Source organism: Notolabrus celidotus, chromosome 19, assembly GCF_009762535.1.
Source record: "Notolabrus celidotus isolate fNotCel1 chromosome 19, fNotCel1.pri, whole genome shotgun sequence".
NCBI lineage: Eukaryota > Metazoa > Chordata > Actinopteri > Labriformes > Labridae > Notolabrus > Notolabrus celidotus.
In genome coordinates, this window is record NC_048290.1 from 9,417,635 (window position 1) to 9,442,131 (window position 24,497).

The window sequence follows — 24,497 nt, forward strand, 5'->3', positions numbered from 1 at the left end:
ATCAAGAGCTAAGTCAAAGGAAAGTTAGCTATCATTTCCAGAGGTTATACATCAATGTCAGGCAATAGCAGCTGAATTCCGGGATTGCTTGGAGGCTGTTTTGGTTGAGTCTATCTTTGTGATATGGAAGAGGGGTTAAGGGTCAATTTGGTTGTTGGACAATCGTATGTAGTCCGTTTTCCATGGAATACAGGAAGCATCTGTTCTTCTGTTGAAGCAATCAGTGAATTATCGACCAGAAGTTTGTTACAAAATACACTTGGTTGCCGTTTTGTATATACCCAGCTTAAAAAGCAATATAGTCCTTATAGAAAAGCACTAACTTTATGAACTTTTGCTGTTAAACTCCCCAAATCTCCAATTAGTAGAATCAACACATGTCTACAAAAATTAAACAGTAAAACTTTCTTTCAGCAAGTTGTATCTAATAAAATGAAGAAAGGACTGTTGAGTGGCCAAAGATAGTTTCTATGAATCTGTTTGATGTTCTGTAGAAGCATGAAGTCATCGTAGAACTAATGAGATAGTCCTTGGTTCAAAAAGTGTTTTTCCCCCAACTATTTTTATTTTATTTTAGATACACTACTTGTCTAATTGAGCTGAATGTCAGAGCATACATTAGGCAACCTGTTGGTGGTAACATTCAAATACTTTTTTTCCCGTTGCTTAGCGCCGCTCGAGTGGCTGCTTGTTGCAGCAGCTCTCTCTTTGTTGTTCTTTTTTTCAACTTTTTTTCATATCTGTTCAGTTATCTTTGTATTTGGAGCCTGTCATGAATTTTAATGACTCATTTGTTGGCCATCGACACCAAACTGGCTACGTTTGCAGTGGTGTTTTTGCTATTTTTGTTCCTGTCTGTGTCCGGAGATCCTGCGTGTATCCATGGTAACATTGTTTACATACGAGATCAGCTGTTAGCATCCCATAGCATGTTGATGCTAAACGGTGCTAGGCCTCATGTTCCCTGCGAGCTGAGGAGGCAAGGACGACGTGCAGGTACTGAGGTGCAAGCTAAAAAAGATGACATCGGCCTGTCCTTCCACCCACCGTTATGGGAATGTAAGATTTATCTACAATAAGGTGGACGAGCTAACCCAGCACCAGAGGCAATACTGGCAGAGTAGCATCATGCTAACAGAGCTAACACCGGACACGAATGCCACATTGGAAGGATTTCACCTGCTGTGGGCGGACAGGACACAGGAGAGCAAGACTGAACTAACTAGTGAAGAAGGCCAGCTCAGTCCTGGACCCTGTGGAGGTGGTGGCTGACAGGAGAATTATGGCCAAGCTGTCGTCTTTGATGAATATATATTTTTATATATATATTCTTGTTGAAATTCTTGTACTGTACACCTTTTTGTTTGCTGCTGTAACTCCATGAATTTCCCCGTTGTGGGGGCTGCTGTTGAATAAAGGAGTATTTTATCTTATCTTATCTTATCTTAAAATTATAGAATGATAGAAAATGCTCGTCGCAGTCTTACAGGATGCTAGGTAAACTCTAAAATCCCCACCTTGAGATGTTCAGTGTTATTTTAGTTTACAAATAGGTTCATACTGTAGTGGTTAACGAGATCCCTGTTGCAAATGTGCTATACATATATTGTGCATAATACTGCTTAGCTCTTTAATTTCAGATTCCACCTGCCCACACTGACAACATCCTAGACACGTCCCTGTAAGAGGCTGCAGAAGTGTATTATGGTGAGAGCATGACAGCCTCCACACGCCAAGATATAGAGCATTCCGACCTATTAGACTCGCAACCAATTTGTTCAAAAGGTTTGCCATAATTCAGTCAAAGCAATTCAGGACATAGGACCACTGGCACGCTTCACAGGCGTGAGCTTATTTATTTATCCACTGAGTTATTTTTCTCTGGCACTAAAACAGGGGAGTATCTGTGTGCGTGTGTGTATTTGCGTGCACACATGCCAGGCCTGTAAGCAAGACCACCTTGGTCGAGTCCAAAGCCAATTCCAAGACCGGTTCCAGTCGAATTCAAGTCAAGACCTGGTTTAAAGCAAGCCAAGCCCTAAGAACCAAGAAACTAGCAAACCAAAACAAAAAAGAGTAAACCTAAAACCTTTCCTTCCAAAAGTATCTACACGCTTTGCTATACATACATCTGATGAATGCATCAGCGAGTGCTTTTCATTGTTTCCACTGGAACTGCTGCTTCCTGAGGAGGGACTGTGGGTAATCCGGAGGGGGCATTGTTTTTGGAGAGAGATGTTGCTGCTGAATTTTTTAAATGTCACGTTTCAATGCTTTAAGCACCGCAGACCACTTTCAGTTTATCTTCATTACATTGGGGACAGACATCTTAAAATCTGGACACTTCAAACCAAAATAAACCAGCATGGATAGACACCACATGAGGTAAGTGAAACAACATGTTTTTGTGTTGTTTGTTGTTTGTGTGCTTTCTATTTGGGGACATGTTTTTAGGAAACATTAAGGTAACTAACAAATATTTGCAGATACTATCAGTCTTCCAGGTATAATTTTCCAAATCCCCAAATCCTTAACTAATCAGTGGTTATGTCATCGCTGGGCACATGTACAAAGAAAAACTTTCTCCTCTCCTCTTTGACAGAGCTGCACAGCAAGCTTAGAAGACAGCAGTTCTTCTATCTCTACAATTAAATTCTTTTTCTTCTCAGTCCTGGTAGTGGCCTTTTTAAAGAGGGGGTAATTTCACTTTGTAACAAAATCCACTTCTGGCTTTGTAATGAGGAGATTTATGTGAAAGGGACATGACATGTCCTGTCAGACAGTCAGGCAGCCAGGGAGAGGCCACTGAAAGATGCAGGTAGCCAAGAGAGGAGGGAGGGAGGGAGGGAGGGAGCCAATCATGGAGTGACAGGTCTTTGTAAACCTGATAGTGGGCATACAAAGACATGTGCATATGCATACAAATATTTATGCACATAAAGGTAAGACCGCTGGACTACTAAAGGTCTATTTTGATATCTTCAGGGGGTTGAAAGTAAAAAAAAAAAAAAGAACCTCATCTCTGAGAAAGCTTTTGCACCATGGCATCTGTCTTTCCAGATAGACTCAGCCAAGTAGAAAGAGACTCTCACGCAAAAGTGTGTGTGAGACGGACACACACGAAGACAGAAAAAGAGAGAGAATGGGTAGTTGTGTGCGTGTGGCAGGTTGTTGTGTCGCTCGTCTCTAATGCAATATGTGCCCGAGCTGCGGCTGCGGCCAAGAGTACGAAGCGAAGGAGAGGAAAAAGAGGGAGCAGAGTGATGGACTCCCCTCCCTCCCAAGAGGTCGATGACATCAATAAGAAGCTAATAATCCTACCTCCAGCTACCTCAAAAGGGCTTGCCAGAGCGATCCACTGCAGTCTACCCCCTTCTCCTCCTCCACCTCCTCCTCCTCTTCCTCCTCCTCCCTCTCCTCCTCATACATCTCACTCCTTTACAGCCCCAGAAGACCACGGGTTGGGTAGGGAGGAGAGAGGAGGATGGAAAGCGAGGTGTTTGGAGGAGAGGGAAAAAAGACATTTTGCTCATCCTCACGTTTAGCTATCGATGAGGCCCGCTAGGGATCGTCTGCTATTGATTGTGCCTTCTTTTCTTTGGGGCTGTGGTGCTTGTTATGGGCGGCACGTACAGGGGGCTTTGTTGCATGTGTGTGCGTGTGTGTGAGAGTGCATAAACATATACATGTGTGTTTTTATGCCTCTGGTATTATTGTTGCCCGCAGTAATTTCAGAAGCTAAGGTAATTAGATGCTTGATTGGGGGGGGTGGGCATGAACCAGTCTGCTCCCTATGGGGGTTCACACATGTGTGTTGGGAGTGAGTCACCAGCAAACTGCACAGAGAAGCCATGCACCGGATATTAGGTAGCAAAACAATGTCAAGATGAAGCCCAAACAGAGCAAAACATGGCAATTTAAATGTCAAGTGAAGCCAGAGCCCTCTCCTGAATTACCTTATGGAAAAGAAATCTAATATGATGAAGTTTCCCTGCATCAAGACCCAAAGACTTTCATACAGGATGAATCATAAATGTGGCCATTAAGCTGATATTACATTCATCTCTGTATGCTTGTTTTGACACACACATACACACAAATCTCACACATCGACTTTCCCACAAGAGGAGAAAACTATGATGTCATCTTTTTTATGCCCCCCTGTATTACAGTGTTCATTTCCACTCATAATACTTAACCAACTAATGCCACCTAGAGGTGACTGGTTCCAACTGCAGCAGACGATGTATCTGTACAGTATGAGAGCATTACGCCATCATTATATGGCATGGGAAGGGAATGAGCCTGTGAAACAAGTATCCACCTACCTGAGGTATTAGGACAGATTGTATCTTTTCCCACAGAGCGGCTTAATGTTTGTGCATTAATTATCTACACATTTATGGTTAACGTCCGTCTGTAGAAACATTTAACACATAATCATGTACATACATTTAGGGTTTATAATCATATCATTTAATCCCATGATTCAAAAAACTCTTTGAACTTGTTACACCAGTCTCTTCTTCTGTCGTTCTCTGCCTCTTTAAAGGAACAGTTCTGCATTTTTAAACTGGGGTCAAATGATCAAACAGGGTCAACTTTACCTCATAATTTAGCTAACTATACAAAACTCCAACCCAAATACTTATGTCAGTGTGAGTGTATGCTCTATTTAGAACATGATCAACTCTTTACTTTGCTGTCAGAAATCCTATTTTATTAGCAGACATGACACAAGTGTTTCTCCATTCTCCTAAAAGTTTCTCAACAAAGGGGCTGTGCTGACCATGATATCATGTGGCTAATACACTTACTATTGACAAGAACATCATGCAACCCCACGTCAAGGAAACTGGACTCTCTTGATGTCATCACAAACACATGACACATAATTTTGCTAAACTTTGCTTTACTGGTATTTACCTTTTCTTTTTTCCAATAAAGGTGTGTTTGAAAAGGCGGACATATAAGTGTCTGAGATAGCAATGTCTTAAACATTCTTTTTTAACTTTTTGACCTGTCTGCTTTATTCAGTTGCCTTTGTGAAACACTTTTTAACTTAGGCCCTGTTTACACAGAAACTTTTTCAATAGAGACAGTAAACTGTTAAACCACATTTGAGTGATTGAAAATCACAAAATTAAAAAAAAAAAAGGGTTGCAGAGTGAATTTGTTTTGAAAAAGCCACCACCTTGTGTTGCCACTTGAACTATCAATACATGTATCCTCTTCAATTCCCAGTCAAATAGCCAAGTGGGGATAGAAGGATGATGACAACAATGGCAGACTACCAAGCTGTGTTTGTGCTGCTGACTCTACCAAGCCTGTTCTTCGTTGGTGTTCAAAAAGTGATACCGCCACATACTGGTGTGGCATGCATACTACAGCGTTTTCAGTGATTTTTGTGTTGTTGTGGGAATGCAGCCCCTTTTAGACCCCAAGGAAAGACTTTTCCATTTCTTATGGGGCTGTTCAAATGTAAACAAGACCACACTTCTTTACTAACGGTCTTTAAAGCACCTTTAGGAACTTTCTGCATGTGTCAGTTTTGGCGCCCCCTGTAGGCAAAGCTTCACTGCTTACATATTTGCTGATTCTCTCCGGTAAAGTGTAAGTAGTGTTTTCTGTCAAAAAATCTCATCCTACCCTGCTTTCACAGTCAAATGTATCACCCATTGGGAATATTTGCTGTGAAAAAAGTAAATTAAGGCTGTTTTCTTCCTGCGTTGAACCCATTTTACACCTACATCCCCCCACATAGGTGACAGGTATTTCAAATATATGTACCATATCTGTAGAGGTATAGTCAGTCTTGTCCTTGATGGTCTTGTTTGTGTTTGTAGGTCATTAAAAGGCATCTGTTCATTTCAGTATGTTTAACCATTAAATAACTACTCACAGGGGCTTTAAATAAAGGTTATTATTCACATGGCTCCTTTCATACAAACCCAGAACCTAAAGTGCTTCATATTAGAACAGACAGAAAACAGGAGCAAAAATGCAAAACAGCACTACAATTCTGCAATACTAAAATATAACAGTTAGAACAGTGAAATCTTTGGCAGTAAAAACAGTGAGAGGTAAATAAGACAAAACAAACACCAGGGATAAAGGGTCACACACACAAACACGTAAAAGACTTCCTCCCCCCATGCTGCTTTCTCACCTCTTTGGTGACGTTGTCTTGGACCAGGCTGTAGAGGGGCACCACACGGCTGACTTCCAGCAGTACCGGGATGGGGGAAGGCTGCTCTCCACTCCTGCTGCTCCCAGCGTGGCCTCCCCTCCCTGACACTCCTCCCATCACGGCCTGGTGGTGGCACAGGTGGCAGCCAGCTGGACAGCTCCCCTTCTCCTCGCAGCGGATCTCCACGCCGTTCACCATGTCGTCAGAAAGCAGCTGGCTCTTCTGCAGCGCCGACAAGTAGCTGATGAAGGGAACCGACTTCAGCTCACGCCGCCCAACTCCGACGACCCCTTGGTCTGTTGCCTCTGCGTGGGGGTTAAACAAGAGAGGAGGAGAGGGTGATACATTAAGTTAATAACAATTATTCACATACATCTGAGGAAAAAAAAGAACAGTATCTCTGACACTTTTATACATATTATTCCCCATTTTCTGAAACTTCTTCTCATCTTTCTTGCTGTCAAAGAATTTATAAATCTTCACTTGGGGTAGCGTCATTATTCACAGCCCCTCAGCTGCACAATGCATCCACATCTGGATTTACTTTTACTTGCAGCCAAGGAAAAGAAGAAAAAACAACAACTAATCCCTGACTGTCATCAGCTTTCATTGACTAAAGATAAATGAGTTGGAGAAGGAGAGGAGGCTTCTTCTCCTGAGTGTCAGTTGCAACTGTCTGATGTTCTTGCTGGAGTTTAGTGTGTGTTTGGATGGGGGGGTGGGGGGTCTTTCTCCTCTACAGAAAAGGCAGTGACAAGAGAGAATGCTACTTATGTGTCTCACTTGGAGGACACATCACAGGCCACATGTTACAGATCTGCCGTCTGTGCTGATGCTGCAGATGTGCTTTTTGCGTCATTGGCTGAACAAGAATAGACAACACATATGGGTTTTACGGTTGAGTGCAAACAGGGATTCTTTCTTGTGACAGAAAAACAGCTGTACCACTTTGAATGTGGCTTATGATGTGTTTTGAAGACATGATAAATCACAACTTTTAATGACACAATATGTTAAGTTTATCCTAAAACACCTTAACATTGAAGATTTCAAACCTGCATAAGTATAATGTTTGTGTACAGCTGGTCAGAGTCAAGCTGCAACCTACAGTGCCAAAAAATGAAGCAAGTGCAGGTGTTCAAAAAAACTGCAGCTGCAAGTTTCCATTCGAGGCTGGCTCCAAAAGCCAAAGAATCCCCATTACAGCCCATGTCTACATGCTCATTTTCAAAGCAGTATTATTGACCGGCTGTGTGGAATACTTGATTCTGATTGGTCAAAACCACATTAAAAAAGTTATTAACTCTCAATAACAAAAGCGACACCAAGGACAACCTGATCACACATGTTGTATCAAATCAATCCACATAAAAGAATGAGGCAGATTTCACCTCTGCCTGATGACACTGTGGCAAAAATGTACGTCTCAATCTCAGGCTAGTCTTATGAAGTGGGAAATAATGACAGTTACTGTGCACAGAAGAGCATCATGAGGAGCTTCTTGACCCCAACTCTCTTTGATAAGGAAAAGTTGGATTGGGTTTCAGGTAACAGCAGCAGAGTCGGTGAGTGCATCTCTGAGTTGCTGATTGCTAGATGTAACTTAAGCTATATGTAGTTGTGACAGCAACAACCATAGACTGTATATCAAAATAGATGCTATATGAGCTCTTTGGCTTTGAGGCCAAAATATTTAGAGCTCCCCTTGCTGACTGGTTGCAGTATAGGTTATAAGCCCTGCCCCTGTAATGTTAACATAGGGAAAAAAAGGCCAAACTATAAAATTGGAATACATGTCAAATGTTTTTTTCTAAAACATGGTTTCTGTCATTACGGTTAGCTCTTATTATACAGTTTTTTTCTGATAAGTTTAGCTCTAACAAGTTATTGAACTTAAAAAGAGTGGATGTGACATCATGATTGACAGCTCTGTTGACAAATGCAGACTCCTGCGACATTCTGTATCGAGGAGGAACGACAAGAGGAAATGTAACAAACATTGACACAACATAATTGTCTACTTCAAATCAACACATGGATTTTTTCTACTGGGGTTGTGATTGGTTAGCAACATTGGTGTGATGTCAGTATCGGGACGCTATCAGCGAGGTCGCTTCTGCGCATACCTTGGTTGTACCAGCTCAATTTGTCAGTACCATTGAAGGTGGTCTTGTGGCGTCAAAGCTCACAATTGTCGGAAATGAAGTGACGTCTGTATTATATGGTGAAGAACATGTTAAAAGCTGTGACATTTGCAGTTATTATTTTCAAAGGGTAGTCATCTGCAAAGCTGTGAGAAGACGCTGAGCTGAATGAGGACAGAAATGTCAACATAAATAATACTGCAGAACTGACGTTCACCATGTCTAATGTTACCTTCAAAAGAAGTGTTCAAAAACTGATAACATACACACAACAAGAGAAAAAAAGAGAAACCCGAAACCTGAAGTGGGTTTCAGCCCTAGACATTATTCAAGGTGGAGTAATTGGGACCAATTAGGGTTAATATTTGAAATGACTTATTTCCTGTTAACAGTTTTAATGACAGAGAACTCCAACATCTGTCAAACCAGTTTGAGTGTCAAAAAGACAACATACAGGGTGCCTGAACTTCATGTGTTCGTGTGAAAGCAAGGGTGAAAAACAAGTCCTAATGTGTCTCCATGTGCAATTTCACTCCTGCAATGTCAGCAGAGTCTAACAAGTTAACCCAGGACACAGTGCGGGCATGTAAACTTTGGAGTATTCAGTTCTCAAACACAAACATATGCTGACATGTGCTTTACTGAGTGGGGATTTCACATCTCTGAAAGAGGACACAGGTGAGGATGGTTTAAGGAATGTATAAAATAATACTGTTGGCAGTTAAAGATGGCACTTTACCCACACAAATACCGCATATAAACTATGAGATATCTACTTATCTGTATCCTTCTTAATTTGTCTAATTATCTTATAATGTTATATGCCTGAAAGGCTTGATATTGATTGGTCTGTGACAAAGAAATTATGTTAACAAGCAATGCAGTGTTATGAGAGTACTGTGAGAGTGACGAGAAAAATCAGTTACCAGTACTGCCAGTGTAAAAAATGCTGTTCAAAAACAAAGATCCTGAATGTGTAAAGCTGCTTTGAGGAACTTCCATCCATGCATCCATCCATCCATCCATCCATCCATCCATCCATCCATCCATCCATCCATCCATCCATCCATCCATCCATCCATCCATCCATCCATCCATCCATCCATCCATCCATCCATCCATCCACAGATGCAGCAGTCTAGCAAATTGACCCAGACATCCCTCTCCCTAGAAACCTTTTCCAGCTTCTCCTGGGGGATCCCGAGGCGTTCCCAGACCAGTTTGGATATACAATCCCTCCAGTGAGGTCTGGGTCTACTCCTGGGCCTCCTCCTAGTTGGATGTGCCTGGAACTCCTCCAAAGGGAGGCGTCCAGGAGGCATCCTGAAACACTTTAAGGAACTTTCAGTTTGTGTCAATCGCCCCTTGGCGAGACTTTTACCTCTTTGCTGATTTTGATTCCTACATGTTGAGTTTTTTAAGCAAATAATCACACACAGCTGTCTTTGAACAGTCAAATGTATAACTCATACAGAATATTTGCAGTTGAAAACAAATAAAAAAGGTTGTGTAATGTTGCATGCTGTTGTGATTGCGTCATCTGACATATACTATGCGACAATGTAAATGGCAATAAAGTGAGAAACAAGGTTGCTTAGAGTCTGTTTGCTTTTTTGGGGTAATAGAGAAGTATCAGTATGATTTTCAGCTTGTTTGAATGCCAGCTTAAAACTCCTTACTGGAGCTTTAAGCTTACCTGGACTTAACAATGATTCTGCACACAGGCAGCACAGTAAGAAGCCCACTTGCTCTCTTATTGCTGTGCTGAATGGAAAGAAGGACAAATATTAAGTTCCTTTGAACCTATCATAATTGATGTTTGTCTTTATGAACAATGCGTAACTCAATAAGGGATTTATAAACTGTTTAGGAACTGCATTAAAAAGAGGGAAACATGAAGACAGAAAACTGCCATATAGCTAATAGGCTAGACTAAACAAGCAAGCTATATAGCGACAATTTGCTTCCATAGAAAAACAAACTAGCAGTAAGCAATTTATAGGGATTTACGAGTCCACTGAAGATTCTGGTAAGTGGGATTTGTACATGTTTATCCAACAAATCTGAAGTGTATTAGTGTCAGCTTTATGAAAACAAATCGTCAGACTAGTCCTTTAATGTGTAATATTCATTTATCAAACATAAATGGTACCTCAGGTCAGCTTCCATATTCTCGGAAACACACACTGAGGACACAACCTCTCTGTCCTCATATGGAGCTCTGACCCTGGTGTGTATGTTTGTGTGCGAGGGAGAAATTAGTCCATACATACATCTATTTGTGTACGTCTTTGCGGCTTCCTCGCTGTGTGCCTCTGTAAGACACTGGCAAACAGTTGAAAGAGGGGGGGTTGGTAACTTCATGTGCAACAGTGTGTAAACAGGCTCAAGGGGTGGCCCATGAGCCCAATTACATGCACTTCTTGAGGAAACACAGGCACTGAAAATGAGCTCTTACAATAAAAGCCCTGCAGCTCAGGTTGACTGCGGCCAGCCAGTCCCATTCACTCTCACCCCCTTTAACTCATTTCACCCTGGATTACATTTGTTTACAACGTAAACAGATGCATCTCATGAAAGCTTTTGGCACTTTCACGTAGTTATGGGGGGAAATAAAACACAGTCGAGGTAATGTGATTGTCAGAGTCAGCTGGATTTAATTGTCCACTTTCTTCCTGCATAATATTGTTTCCCCCATTTATCTTTATTTACTTTGGGAACTTTACAGCTTCTTCTTGTTGTATTTAAGTGTCTGTACTGTATGTACTGTTTTGAATCTGGTAGCAAACCACTGTAACATATAATTTCCATCTGGGATCACTGAAGCGCTTTGTCTGTGTGTCTGTTATTTGTTGTGTGTTTGTGCAATGTATGGTTCCACAACCATTTGACCGCCCTTCACATTTGGCACCCTTCACAAGGAGAGATTTAATTGGACCACATGTAATTTTACGCTGTTAAAGGATTCAAATACATTATGACATTTCTTTGCAGTGTGGACTAATTGTGATACTTGTGCAACACTTTCCTGTCATCAAACATAGTGTGGAGATAAATGGAAAGAATTGCCCGGCCATTGATCTTGCACTGTCTCTGTTAATTAAAATGTCTTTGTAGATGGGCTGCAGTATAATTACTCATCAGGGACACATCCCCTCCAGCCAGGGTTATGTTGCCCAGGCAACAACAGCAAAGGCATCAAATCTATTCTACTGAAGTTAAATACAGTTGTTATCAGCTATAGTAACTGTGAGCCTTGTTGTTTTTGGTTTGTTAAACAGCTCCTTTATATCATTTTTCCTCTGCATAACTGGACTGAATAAGTGAAAGCCATGCGTCATAAACACTCTGAAGGGTGGATAAAGCAGCCAGTTGGAGGAATGAATATGGCTTTTTTCACTTATTTTAATTCAACAACCTTTGCCAGACTTTTAATGTGACAACCCATGCCAGGAATCTTGGATGTGCTTGTATTTTACAAAGTATTATCCCACTTAAATTGCGTCTTACCTAGCAATATCAATTATATGAACAGCAGTTATCCCACGAGGACCAAGCCAAACTCCAATAACATTTAATGAGTAGGCTAAAAGTCTTAGAAAATGACAAGCAAAATGAATAATTTTTTAAGAAAGTGCTTGACCAAAGAAAAGCAGCCAGGTATTTTTTTCCTGATGGCTCTTTACTCACTTTGTGTGCAGGGAGGTTGACTTGATATTTTCTAGAAGACTTTTACTGACATCTAGTGGTCTCTCTCTGTACTTACAGGCTTGGAACTGAAAATGGATACAATCCAGCACATCTGGATGTTTTCACTTGTAGTTGTTGCCTGCAGGTAGTACTGTAGGTCTTCCCTATGAGACATATTAGATTAAAGTATGCTTTCTTGTTCCCTCAAGTAAATACATTTTATTTTGATTACTTTTTTTTCTCATCCTGACTCTCTGGCTGACAATGTATTATAATGCATATTATATTATATTATATTATATTATATTATATCATTATTATCATATTATACTGTTATATTATATTATAATTTTGTATTACAACTGATCATGTTCCTATTATATAGTACTTTTTACAATTATCTTTATCTTCATACAGTCATATTACATACCCATATATATATTTATTATTTATATTGCTTACAATCTGTCATAACCAAAGCATAATCTCACCATGTCAACCTGTCACTAAGGAATGTTTGCCTACTGCCTGTAATTACAACTATTTACACCATGTGTAACATTTATATATACCTTAAATTTGTATTATTATTTTATTTTTACTTATTTAAACTTAAATTCTCAATTTGTGCTTATGTCTGTGTTGCTGCAACAGCCGAATCCCCTCATCCAAATCCCCTCATCCTGACTCTCTGGCTGACAATGTATTATAACGCATATTACATTATATCATATCATTATTATTATATTATATTATATTATATTATATTATATTATATTATATTATATTATATTATATCAGATTATATTAGATTATATTAGATTATATTAGATTATTATTGTTTATTACAACTGATCATGTTCCTATTATATAGTACTTCTTTATCGTCATACAGTCATATTACATACCCATATATATTTATTATTTATATTGCTTACAATCTGTAATAACCAAAGCATTATCTCACAATGTCAACCTGTCACTAATTTGTATTCTTATTCTGTATTCATCTATTTTTATTTTTACTTATTTAAACTTATTCCTAATTTGTGCTATGTGTGTGTTGCTGCAACAACCAAATTTCCACCCGGGGACCGATAAAGTACTATCTTATAAAAACGTATTAAAAACGTATAAAAACTCACTGCAACCACTGTCAGGATAGAGCCATCAGAATAGTAATATAGGGGTTGGATTAGATAAGTTTTAAATTCTTCCTACTCCTTTTCGCACATGTAAAATGTTTCAGTGCTTGCTAATGGAACTGATTGATTTGGGTTTTTTTGTATAACTATTTCTTCTGTTTTATTTGTATGTTTTTTTTTCTTTTTTTACTATTACAAGTTCGAAATAAAGACATAAAATCAAATCAAAATCCCATTTTACTGATGAACTACTGTTCTGTAGTATATTAGATGCTGGAAATTATATGAAGGAAAGACAGTAAATTACATTTATCTTGGGGTCTTCAAGTTAATAATCTAACAAAAGTATAAAGATAGGAGATGAAGATTTGTTTTGTGGGAATGCACTCGTATAATGCAAGAAAATTGTGAATAAAGGGGTAGGTTTAGATACATTTTAACTTCTTCCTACTCCTTTTAGCACATGTAAAGTAAAATGTTTCAGTGCTTGCTAATGGAACTGATTGATTTTGGAGTTTTTTGTATTACTATTTCTTCTTTTTTACTTGTATATTTGTATAACTATTTCTTCTGTTTTACTTGTATGTTTTTTTTTCTATTTTACTGTTACAAGTTCGAAATAAAGACATCAAATCAAATCAAAATCCCATTTTACTGATGAACTACTGTTCTGTAGTATATTGGATGCTGGAAATAATATGATAAAATAAGATAAGATATACTTTATTTGTCCCCCATTGGGGGAAATTATTTTGTTACAGCAGCTTACAACACGGGACAGGGTAATACAACTATGTACTAATATAGTTTAAAAAATAAAACACAATAATAATAGCATTGAGAAAGGTAAAATATAATATAATAAAATAAAATAAAATAGAATAAAATAAAATTAAGTAAAATTAAATAAAATATGGCAACTATCACAGAATGAAGGAAAGACAGTAAATTACTTCATCTTGGGGTCTTCGAGTTAACAATCAAACAAAAGTAAAATACTATTAAATGCATCTTTAACTGTGAGAGATCCACTTGAGTCCTACTTGGCATGGCCCTGTACACCAGCCAATCAAAACAAACGTAAGGCTGAGAGTCGTGCGTATGACGTGACAGCGCCGGCTCTGCGTACGTGACGTCGTCAACACTGCAGTCTCTCACTAGCAGCTGCAGTAGCAGAAGCACAGCACGCCCATCCAAACCTCTGTACCTCCAACCAGCTAGCATTCAAGAAAAGGTAACGTTTTAAAAACAGGACTGACAACAAAATAACACGACGACTGGCTGCGTATGTTGCTTTTCAATGCATGTCTACCAAATCCAGCCATGTGTTAGTGTTGAATAACAGTGTCGCGTTGTCAGGGGACAGCGTTAACGTGTCTTCTGTAGGTGTCCAGAGGCCTACAACACATTGCTCTAAAATATGCGAGTTATGACTGCAATCCGTTTATTGTGTAGGCTGCATTGTTTCAAACAGGGAGAGAGCTACATGGTGACAAAAGGCATAACCTAGTTAGCTTGTTTATCGCTTGTCATCTTTGCACGTGCCCCTTTGCTCACAGGTAAATACATGTCATAAACTAGCTAGCTTACCTGCTAACATCACTATCACTGTTGCTGCTTTGTTTTTGGTAAGACTAGCTTTCATTTTCACTTGCAAAGGAATGTAACGACGGTCAGTTGAAGATATTGCCATTTTCAACACACAGTGCTTCTGTTTGTTGACGTGGGGGAGCTGTCAGTGAGCCCTTAGTGAATTTGCATGCACAGATAGTAACTAAATGTCGCCTTATCTATGTCAGTTACATTGCAGCAGCTAGGAAGGGAGAGACAAGTTGGGTTGTTGTGCTAGTTAGAAAATGGCCTCATATTTATGTATGTGCCCTAACAAATAAATGTCACCTTGCCTATCACTGGCTTCCTGTCTGTCAGAGAATAGACTTTAAAATCCTGCTGATGGTTTTTAAAGCACTGAATGGTTTAGACCCAAAATACATTGCTGGTCTGCTACTACTTTATGATCCACCTTGACCTCTGAGGTCATCAGGTACTGGTCTGCTTTCAGTCCCTAGAGTCAGAACTAAACATGGTGAAGCAGTGTTTAGTCATTATGCACCACATATGTGGAACACACTCCCTGAAAGCTGCAGGTCTGCTCCAACTCTCCCCTCTTTTAAATCAAAGATTAATACTTTTTTATTTACCACTGCCTTCCTATCTTAGCTCATTTTAACCCACTTTAAATGCAAATTTTACTGTAATTTTTAATATATTTCTAATTTTCCTTTTCTTTTCTGTTTTATTATATTTGTCATTTTAATTATGTTCTTTTATGCCTGTCTGAATGTCTCCAATGCTTTTAATGTTTTAATGTAAAGCACATTGAGTTGCCCTTGTGTAGGAAATGCGCCATACAAATCAAGCTGCCTTGCCTATCAACATGAAGTGTGTGGCAATGTGTGGGTCTGTTTCTCTTTTGTCACACAGTCACAGATAAGAGGTAACATTTCTATTGGAGCATATGTTAGTCCTAACAAAAAAAGTATTGAAGTCAGGGTTCCCACACGTCCTGGAAAACCTGGAAAACAGTTGACCAGTTTTCCAGTACTGGGAAAACACCTGGAAAATGGTAGAAAAAGCAAAATGTCCTCGGAAAACACGGATTATCCTGGAAAATTATTCCAACATGACTGCGTGCGACCTGACACAGTTTAAAACCACATCCCCATTCAATATTTGTGGCCATTTTTGTCATTCAGTTCTATTTAGGTCAATTTATGCACTGATCCTCTGATTATTATTATTATTTCAGTAAGACAGCTTCCAGATTCCTTTGCAGGCTCTTTTGTTTTTTACTTAGCTAATTTGATATTTTCTGAGATGAGAGTTGTTCATCATTGTTACTTGGTAAGATATGATTTCATGGATAGCCATAGACTGCATGTCTTTCAATGTAGACTTCCACTGAGAGGAACATATCAGATTACTTAGGAACTAAATTAGGAAATAAATTTAGACTGTCACACCAGCTTGATCATCACTGAAAATGTCCTGGAAAATGATCTTTGGAAAAGAGTGGGAACCCTGCAAGTGCACAACTATGAAAAGAATTGACATTAAGTCCTCACACAAGATTCCTATCACATAAGCTGATTTCTTTTTTATTTTCTCCCTCTGTTAGGGACCACAATGGCGGCTGCTTCTCCTGCACTGGACCCAGATCTAATGAGGGAGGTCCTCGAGTGCCCGATCTGCCTGGAGACCTACAACCAAGATCAAATGAGACCCAAACTCCTGCAGTGTGGCCACACAGTGTGCAGGCAGTGTTTAGAGAAGCTGTTGGCTAACACTATCAACGGCGTGCGCTGCCCCTTCTGTAGCCGAGTCTCTCGTATGAGCAGCATCTCCCAGCTGGCAGATAATCTCACTGTGTTGAAGATCATAGATTGCACTACATCGTGCAGTGCTGCCGCCGCCGCCTTAATGTGCAGGTCCTGCTGTAACCGCCTGCCACGACAGTACTGCCATGACTGTGCCGCTGTTCTCTGTGAGCTCTGTAAGGAGGAGGGCCACCTGCATCAAGGCCATTCAGTCGAGCTGATAAGGGTGGCTGCTGAGCAGCGTCGTAAAGAGCTAGGCAGCAAGCTGGCAGCTCTGCGCGATGTCATGGGTGAAATTCAGAAGAAAAAGACAGCTATCGAACACATTACCAAGTCCTTGAGATTAAAGTACCATTCCGTGCAGCAGGACTACACGACAACTGAGATACGCCTCCAAGAGGAACTCAAGAGGTCTCGGAGGACGTTCACTGCTGCAATGGCAGATGTCGAAAAGCTAAACGGGCATGTCTTGGAGGAGCAGACTTATCTTCTTAACATTGCAGAGGTAAAAGTTGTGTCTCGCTGTGATTACCTGACAATGCTGGTCAGGCAGAGCGACACAGCTTTGCTAAAAGATGATGGCGGAGACTGCGATGATGAAGAGCTGGATCTGAGGAGCACGTTGCCCACCATGTTCCAGCTGCAAGAGCCCGGGCTGGTCAGAACTGAGCACTCTAAAGCTGTAGAAGTGGGCCATTTGAACACAAATACTTTCACTGCCAGCACAGACGATGAGGAGAGTGGGTTGGAAATTCCACTTGAGGCTGATGTGGAGGGTGTAGCAGGGGCAGTAGGGGGTACAGGCGCTGTTCCGTTGGATATTTACAGAGACATTGACATGGTTTCAACTGTAGAGGATACAGTGTATGGTTCACCTGGAAACTTTAAGTCAAAGTCAATGGATGCTGGCGGGGGATCACCTGGTGGGGCTGGGGCAAGTGCAGGCCCCCCTGTCTGCCAGTTTGTGAAGAAGATGGGCTGCAAGGGAACTCTGCCCGGCATGTTCAATTTACCTGTCAGCATCTGTGTAACACCTCAAGGTGAGGTGCTGGTAGCTGACAGGGGCAACTACCGCATCCAGATCTTTAACCGTAAAGGTTTCCAGCGTGAAATCCGCCGTAATGCGAGCAGCATTGACAACTTTGTCCTGAGCTTCCTTGGTGCTGACCTGCCTAACTTAATCCCCTTATCCATAGCTGTTACTCCCCAAGGCCTGATCGGGGTCACTGACAACTATGATAACTCAGTGAAAGTCTACACTATGGATGGACAGTGTGTGGCTTGTCATAAGAACCAGCTGATAAAGCCATGGGGCATTGCTGCCATGCCTTCAGGTCAGTTTGTGGTGTCAGATGTGGAGGGCGGAAAGCTGTGGTGCCTCGCAGTGGACCGCAATGTCGGTGTGGTAAGCTACAACCGCCTGTGCTCAGCTGTGCGTCCAAAGTTTGTAACATGCGACGCAGCTGGAACAGTCTACTTCACCCAGGGGCTGGCCCTGAACTTTGAGAAGCGCCACAATGAGCCCCACCTCGAGGGCGGCTTCTCTATCGGCTCCGTGGACAGCGACGGCCAGCTCGGTAAGCAGCTCAGCCATTTCTTCTCCGAGACGGAGGACTTCCGCTGCATCACCGGCATGTGTGTGGATGCAAATGGGGATTTGCTGGTAACAGACAGCGGCAGGAAAGAAATCCTCCAGTTTCCCAAAGAGGGTGGATTCAAAGTCCTCATCCAGGAGGGTTTGACCTGCCCTGTGGGGGTGGCCACCACCCACAAAGGACAACTGCTAGTGCTAGATTGTTGGGACCACTGTGTCAAAGTCTACACATACATTCAAAGGAGGCACTCCTCCACTTCATAGGGGAACAATCCAGATTATATGCACATGGGTGTGTGAGGTTTGGTTGGAATGTGTTGGTGGGTGTGCAAGGAAAAATTAGTAAAACACTGTTATCTATCACTTAAGTTTGGCTGCAGTGCTAACATTTCTCTCAAGCTTTTCTTATGTTGTTAAAAGAATGTTTTGGTGAGTTTGATGGATTTTGATTTAATACCTCAAGTAAAAATCAGCTCCTCCAGCTGTGTTTTCCCGATCATTGTAATGGATCACAGACACTAAAACAGACCTTGTAACATTGTAACACCAAAATATCCGACACTTGTCGAGACAAAAAAAAGGAGACAGAAGTTAAGATGTCAAGCTAATGCAGGCACAAGGCACAGATGAATCCCCCTCCTCTGTTGCCGACGCATCGCTTCCACAGATTCAGCTTTTTTGCAGGGGGAGGAAAAAGGGGCGATGCAGAAGCTTGAACATGAACATGCATTTACACACACAGTTAATCATACCAAGGCTTTCGGCCTGAGAAGCACTTTATTGATGACCCAGCACTGTTTCCTAGTGTTGGGTCATAGTAGCACATACTAACATTGATGTTGCTGAATGCAGCCGGCAGCTTTAAAGTTTACTGTGCAGTTAGCTGATGGCAAAAAAGGAACTAAGTATCAGCATTCATTGGATTGCATTCAGTAACATTCAGGGAGCTTTAAGTGTAGGGTTTTAAGTTAAATAACAGAAATAGAGTGGACATATTTACTTTGTTTGGGTTCTTAGTTTTCTTTTTCTTACTTTACTCAAGAAAAGTTTTTGTTTAAGCCTTTAATTGTAAGGAGGAAATACGGAATCATCACTTTTTTTAATCAGATGCTTCAAAGATTACTGATGCAAAACTTAAGCCTGGTTTATACTCCTGCGCCGATTTGACGGCATAGCTTCCGTACCTACGCAGAGGCCTACGCACGTAGCTGACACGCATCTCCTCCAAAATGTAACTACGCATCGAATCAATGTGGACCGCCAATCCCTGTGATTGGTCCGCTTGGCAGCATTTACAGCACACATCGGCCGAGTATTTCATCTCCTCTGATGTGTCCTCTCTATTCTTCATGTAATCATTGCTGTATGATAAAAAGCAATATGCATCGGCTCTAAATTATCAAAATACGCTCCGAATCACTGTGAAAGAGTAAACAGAGAACACAGCGGGACCGGAAAAGACAACCCCCTCTATCAGAGGGAGCACACTGCCTTCAAGCGAGTAAGGGGAGTATTGCTGCGTATCACTGACACACCGACACATCGACGCAGAAGTATGTAGAGCTCATGACTGCTTCAGCCCCTGCTAAATAGTGCCGTCGCGGAAGCATAAACCAGGCTTTAGAGATCACTTATTATCATTCTAGTACTTTTTTTGTACACAGTCTGGCCCACACCGTGAGTAGATATACAGAACACTACAAAAAGTCTAGAGTTCCATGTGACCTTCCAGTCACACATTTGTCACAAGGACTCTGGTTGAAGGTATCCACGTGAAAGATAAAATTCTTGTAATTTTTTCCCACCACCTAGTCAAGCTTTCGTGCTCCTTCCGACAGTCTCACTCCAATTTCAAGCCTATGCACTCCCCTTTGGCTTGTTCTCAGTAGTATGTAATTGTGTCCGTTATGAACAGAGTGGGAAAGTTCTAAGGTTACGGATGATCTTGTAATTGGAAGGCCTGTAGAATGTCAAGGCTGTGTGTTTTCAATCCCCTAAGGAACTAGCTACATAAAGCCTTTTTTCCTTCAGCAACATCATACAATCTATACAACTAAATAGCTGCAGCACCCAGACATTATTGAGCAGACATCTACAGATTGAATAATGTTTACAATCTTTTAAAGTTTTCTTTTTCCCATAGCAAATGATTTTCTTTCCTCACGGCGACTCAATCTTTGCGTGGGTGTTCAGAACGGCACTGCTAGAGCAAAAGCAAGTTTTTTTTAAATCCAGCATCACGCCCCAAACCTGGTGGTGTTATCCTGAGATCTCGGTGCTACGTCACTTTGTCTCCTTCAGGTTTCTGTTACACACCAGACAATTACAACCAGAGTTCTCAAGTGTCGCTACAACAGCCATATGAAGGGGTTTTGCTAGTGAGTAGTGTAATTTAACATTTAATTCATATATAAATGACTGCATGTGTTTTTGGTTGATTTAGTTGAACTGAATTTTGGAGCATTAAAAAGACGATGCTTTCAGGTAAAGTAACCGTAACAGACACCTTTAATCAAATTATTTAGTGGCCTAAATATGGGGAATCAAGTTAATCATTGAAACCCACTTGTTGATAGTGTATGTAAGATAATCTATGTGTGTAAAGTGGCAAATAAGTAAATAAGCCTGCTCTGAGGCCATACGTATCTTCCAGTCCAGCTTTGCTCACGAGAGCGTAATGCATACTGACTCAGTTTCAGCCTGAAAAGTAAATAACTTCACAAAGCTGACCTTAACTCTGCACCTGGAGCCCTAATCAACAGCAAAACACCAATATACATATCTGATAATCGAAGTGTATCATACATAATGTGTTTTTAAAGTTTCTACATAAGAGAAAAAACAATAACTTTGTCACAGTCATCCTCGTGCTTTATTTTTCATTTAACATTATGTGTTTTTGTTTGTTTTGGGTCATCTTAACACTAAACTAGTAGACCTAAAGTGAATAGACTCAGCTGCATGTCAACCTCGCCTTTAAAATTGTTTTATTTTTCTTCTTCTGCGTGTACATTTTATTCAGGTGGTCACTAGAAGTAGTCATTAAACTGGAGAATATTCAACCTTAAACAGTGACAGAAAAATTGCCAGAAATATAAGTGTCCTTGTGTCAGTGTGCTGAACTTCAGTGTCTCACATCATGTGCATATGTTTTATCTTAAAAAAAAAACTGATTTATTTTTCATGCTTTTTCTTACATCATGGAATAATAATGCAATACTGTATATCCATGACCCGCTCTCCCATGTGTTTGAAGTGTTGTGTCCTTTGGAGGCTGTGAATTTCCAAACATGTGTTGAATGAACACATTAGAGTCATCTCTGTGTAGTTACATTCATGTTTGTATTGTTGATGATCTGAGTGCAATAAAGATTTATGAAACAATATAAACATCAGATTCAGGTTTCAGGTTTGTGTCGGAGGTAGCAGTGTGTGGTGATTACAGAGGTGGTTATAATACGATAGTTTAACATTTGAAAACCACTTTTAAAGTTATTTTCAAACGTAGGAGGCTCACTATGTTTTTGAGTCAGTGGAGAAAAAGGTTTTAAGACCTCTCAAATCAATATGGAAATAAGCAAGGGTGGAAAGTAAAGTAGTGTCTGTGGAAAGTATTGTGTTCAACTCCAATTTATGTAACCGAGTACTGAGTAAAAACTAAGATTAAAAGAAAGATACAAGCTTGATTCAGCTGATTGGCTGCAGGCTGATTGGCTGACACCTGTCACCTGACAGCAGAGTGAACTTCCAGATTCTGCCCTCCCTGGGTCAATGACTCATCAGTATAACATACTACAACTTTTACAAACTTAACACCTCTTCCCAAAGCTGGACAACTTACTCTTACCTCTACACACAGTTTGCCATTCCTTTCCCTCTGCTGTGACCTTGTGAGGGAGAGGCTTGCGTGCTCTGAGAGCTATGCAGGGAGGGGATTCAAAGCCCCCTGGTAGGCTATACATTACTAGATTGGTGTTGGGTTAGGAGCCAGACAAAAAAGCCAGTACACCAGCCCTTCAGGTTTTGTAGTTAGGTGTGGCTACACGAACTACTGTATATAGTTACAGAGACTACAATAAGTAGAAGCCTTACGTCCCATAGGGCAGGGGGTCCCAAAGTGGGGGTTGCAAGATTTTTAAAAAACAATCTAAAATTCTGTATATTGCCATTACTGTAAACATATTTTTTAAATTAAGTCATTTAGAAATAAAACCTTTTAAATATTTTTTTTCATTATTTTTCTGCCTTTCGTTAGATGACTCCTAAGGTGAGGGTTAGAGTTAGAGTTAGTTTACAGTTCATTAACTAAAGCATGAGTAGCAGCGGTTAATTCTTAACAGCAAAGGAAACACAGTCACATATGCATGTAGGTGGCTACTTTTCTGCAGACCAGCTAAATTAAGTATGAAGCTACATTTAATCACTTTGAGGGACAGTGGGGGTCACAAGTCTTTGGCCCCTATATTTTGGGGGTCGTGGGCCAAAAAGTTTGGAAGCCCCTGCCACAGAGGATGAAGAGGATTAAGTAAGTAGTGACAGCTTGACATCACTTGAGAGTGCAGGGGTTGTCTACAAAGTGTAATACTTAAAAAAAAAAAAAAAAAATCACACAAACATATTCAATAACCTCACCCTGGATAGGCGTAATCACTTCCTACATTAATGTCCTTTTGTTGGTTGCATTACGACAGTTAGTCCAGGATAATATGCTTTGAAATAATTGGGGTCGTATCTTACTTTTCAACCCCCAACTCCCCCTTTTATTAAAAGAACATGAGCAGTACTCAGGACTTTAAGTAAATATTGTATGACGTACTTTTGATTCTAACTTTTACTGGAGTAGATTCACAGATTTGTAGTTTTACTTTTAATATCTAAGTAACTGTAGTTTTACTTGAGTAGATTATTTCAGTACACCATCAACCCCTGGAAATAGGACAATATAATGAATACAGTTACAAAAAGAAGTCCTGTATGTATGAAGTATCTTCAGTATTATCAGCAGAATGTGTTCAAAATATCTTTTTTTTTTCTTATGATATGATTATGGATAGCTTATTTATTGATTTATTTTTTGTAAGTTATATTTTTGGGCTTTTTCGCCTTTATTGACAGGACAGCTGAAGAGAGACAGGAAGGGTGGGGGGTGTAGAGTGGGACGATTGGACCGCTAGGCCACCAGCATTCCTTTGTCATGATGTATTCTGCTCTCTAATTCATTTGTTGGTTGGTTGAGTTGGATGACATTATAACAACACTTTCTTCAGTTTAAAAGTTTGATCTGTTCGAATTAATATTTTCAAGGCTGATCATGTGTTTTCATCTAAATTCAACCTAAGTAGTGTTTAGAGTCATATCCTCTAACATGTAGTGGAGTAGAATTAAAAAGTTAATACTATACATGTACAAGATGAATCTTTACCTTCTATGTGTCAGATGAAAGAAAAGTTTTTCAAACAGATTTCTTCTATATTGGAGTGAAGGTGTTTGATCTTGGCCTTCCTTGACCCCAAATCGCTCCTTTTGTCCTACAAGATGAGCAAATATTTGATGGTGTTTATTCTGTCAAGTCAATCTATTTTTTTGGGATGGTGAATAAACAGGATTAACAAACCAAAGTCAAAAGAAAAATGGCTCCGAGATGATTTGGGATGCTATTAAGTCACGCTGATATTTAATTACCTTCATGCAGCTTACGCTGTCTTTCTGGGAGGCAAATTCTGGGAGGTTTAAGAGTTATAACACAACCCAGTTTAGTCTGTAGTTAGGTGAAATATAGCGTACATTAAAGTATAGTAAATCTTGCTCTTTGTCTGTACTTGCTCTGACTTTGAAAACTTTGTTGCCCTGATTATATTTGATAGTAGCCCCATTAATCTTCATGTTTCAGCTATTTTAGCCTCTAAGAATAACGTACTCTATTTGTTAATTTATTCTCTCTCTCTGCTTTGATAGACTGCCCACCTCCACCTTTTGATCCATCCCTCCAAACTGTATTTCTGGCTCTCCTGCCTCTCTGTCAGCAGGCTCACCTTTCTGGTACTGCAGCCAGAGCTGCTGCTGGGCCTTCTTGCTGGGGAAGTAGATGCTGCAGCTGAGCTCGGAGCCGTACAGGGCCTCGGACACGTAGTGGCTGCCGTACTGCTGGAGAAAAGCCAGGAGCTCCTCGCGTGTGCTCTCTGCCGACAGGGTCTTCAGTACCTTAGAGAAGCCTAGCAGGGGAAGAAGGAGAGGGAGGGAGATTGAGTTTGTATCCTGAGGGAGGGGAGGCATCTAGCATAGAGTGTGAATGTGCAGTTATTTATTATTTATTTACATAGTACCTCCAGGTACTACCTGTGTGAAATACTTGATCCT

General features: G+C 40.4%; 2 protein-coding genes across 2 annotated transcripts in view; one reads left to right on the forward strand and one right to left on the reverse strand.

Moving 5' to 3' along the window:
* LOC117830879 (astrotactin-2-like) overlaps window positions 1–24,497 on the reverse strand; it is a 484,162-nt gene that overhangs the window by 48,310 nt on the left and 411,355 nt on the right. Inside the window, exons 17-18 of the mRNA XM_034709203.1 lie at window positions 24,173–24,352; window positions 6,170–6,495 (exon numbers count right to left, since the gene is read on the reverse strand). Of these exons, the coding sequence (XP_034565094.1) occupies window positions 6,170–6,495; window positions 24,173–24,352 (506 nt within the window). The remainder of the gene's footprint in view (window positions 1–6,169; window positions 6,496–24,172; window positions 24,353–24,497) is intronic.
* trim32 (tripartite motif containing 32) lies at window positions 14,294–21,530 on the forward strand. Its single transcript, XM_034709204.1, has 2 exons — window positions 14,294–14,403; window positions 16,348–21,530. The coding sequence occupies exon 2, from the start codon at window positions 16,356–16,358 to the stop codon at window positions 18,402–18,404; it is 2,049 nt and encodes a 682-aa protein (XP_034565095.1). The 5' UTR covers window positions 14,294–14,403; window positions 16,348–16,355; the 3' UTR covers window positions 18,405–21,530.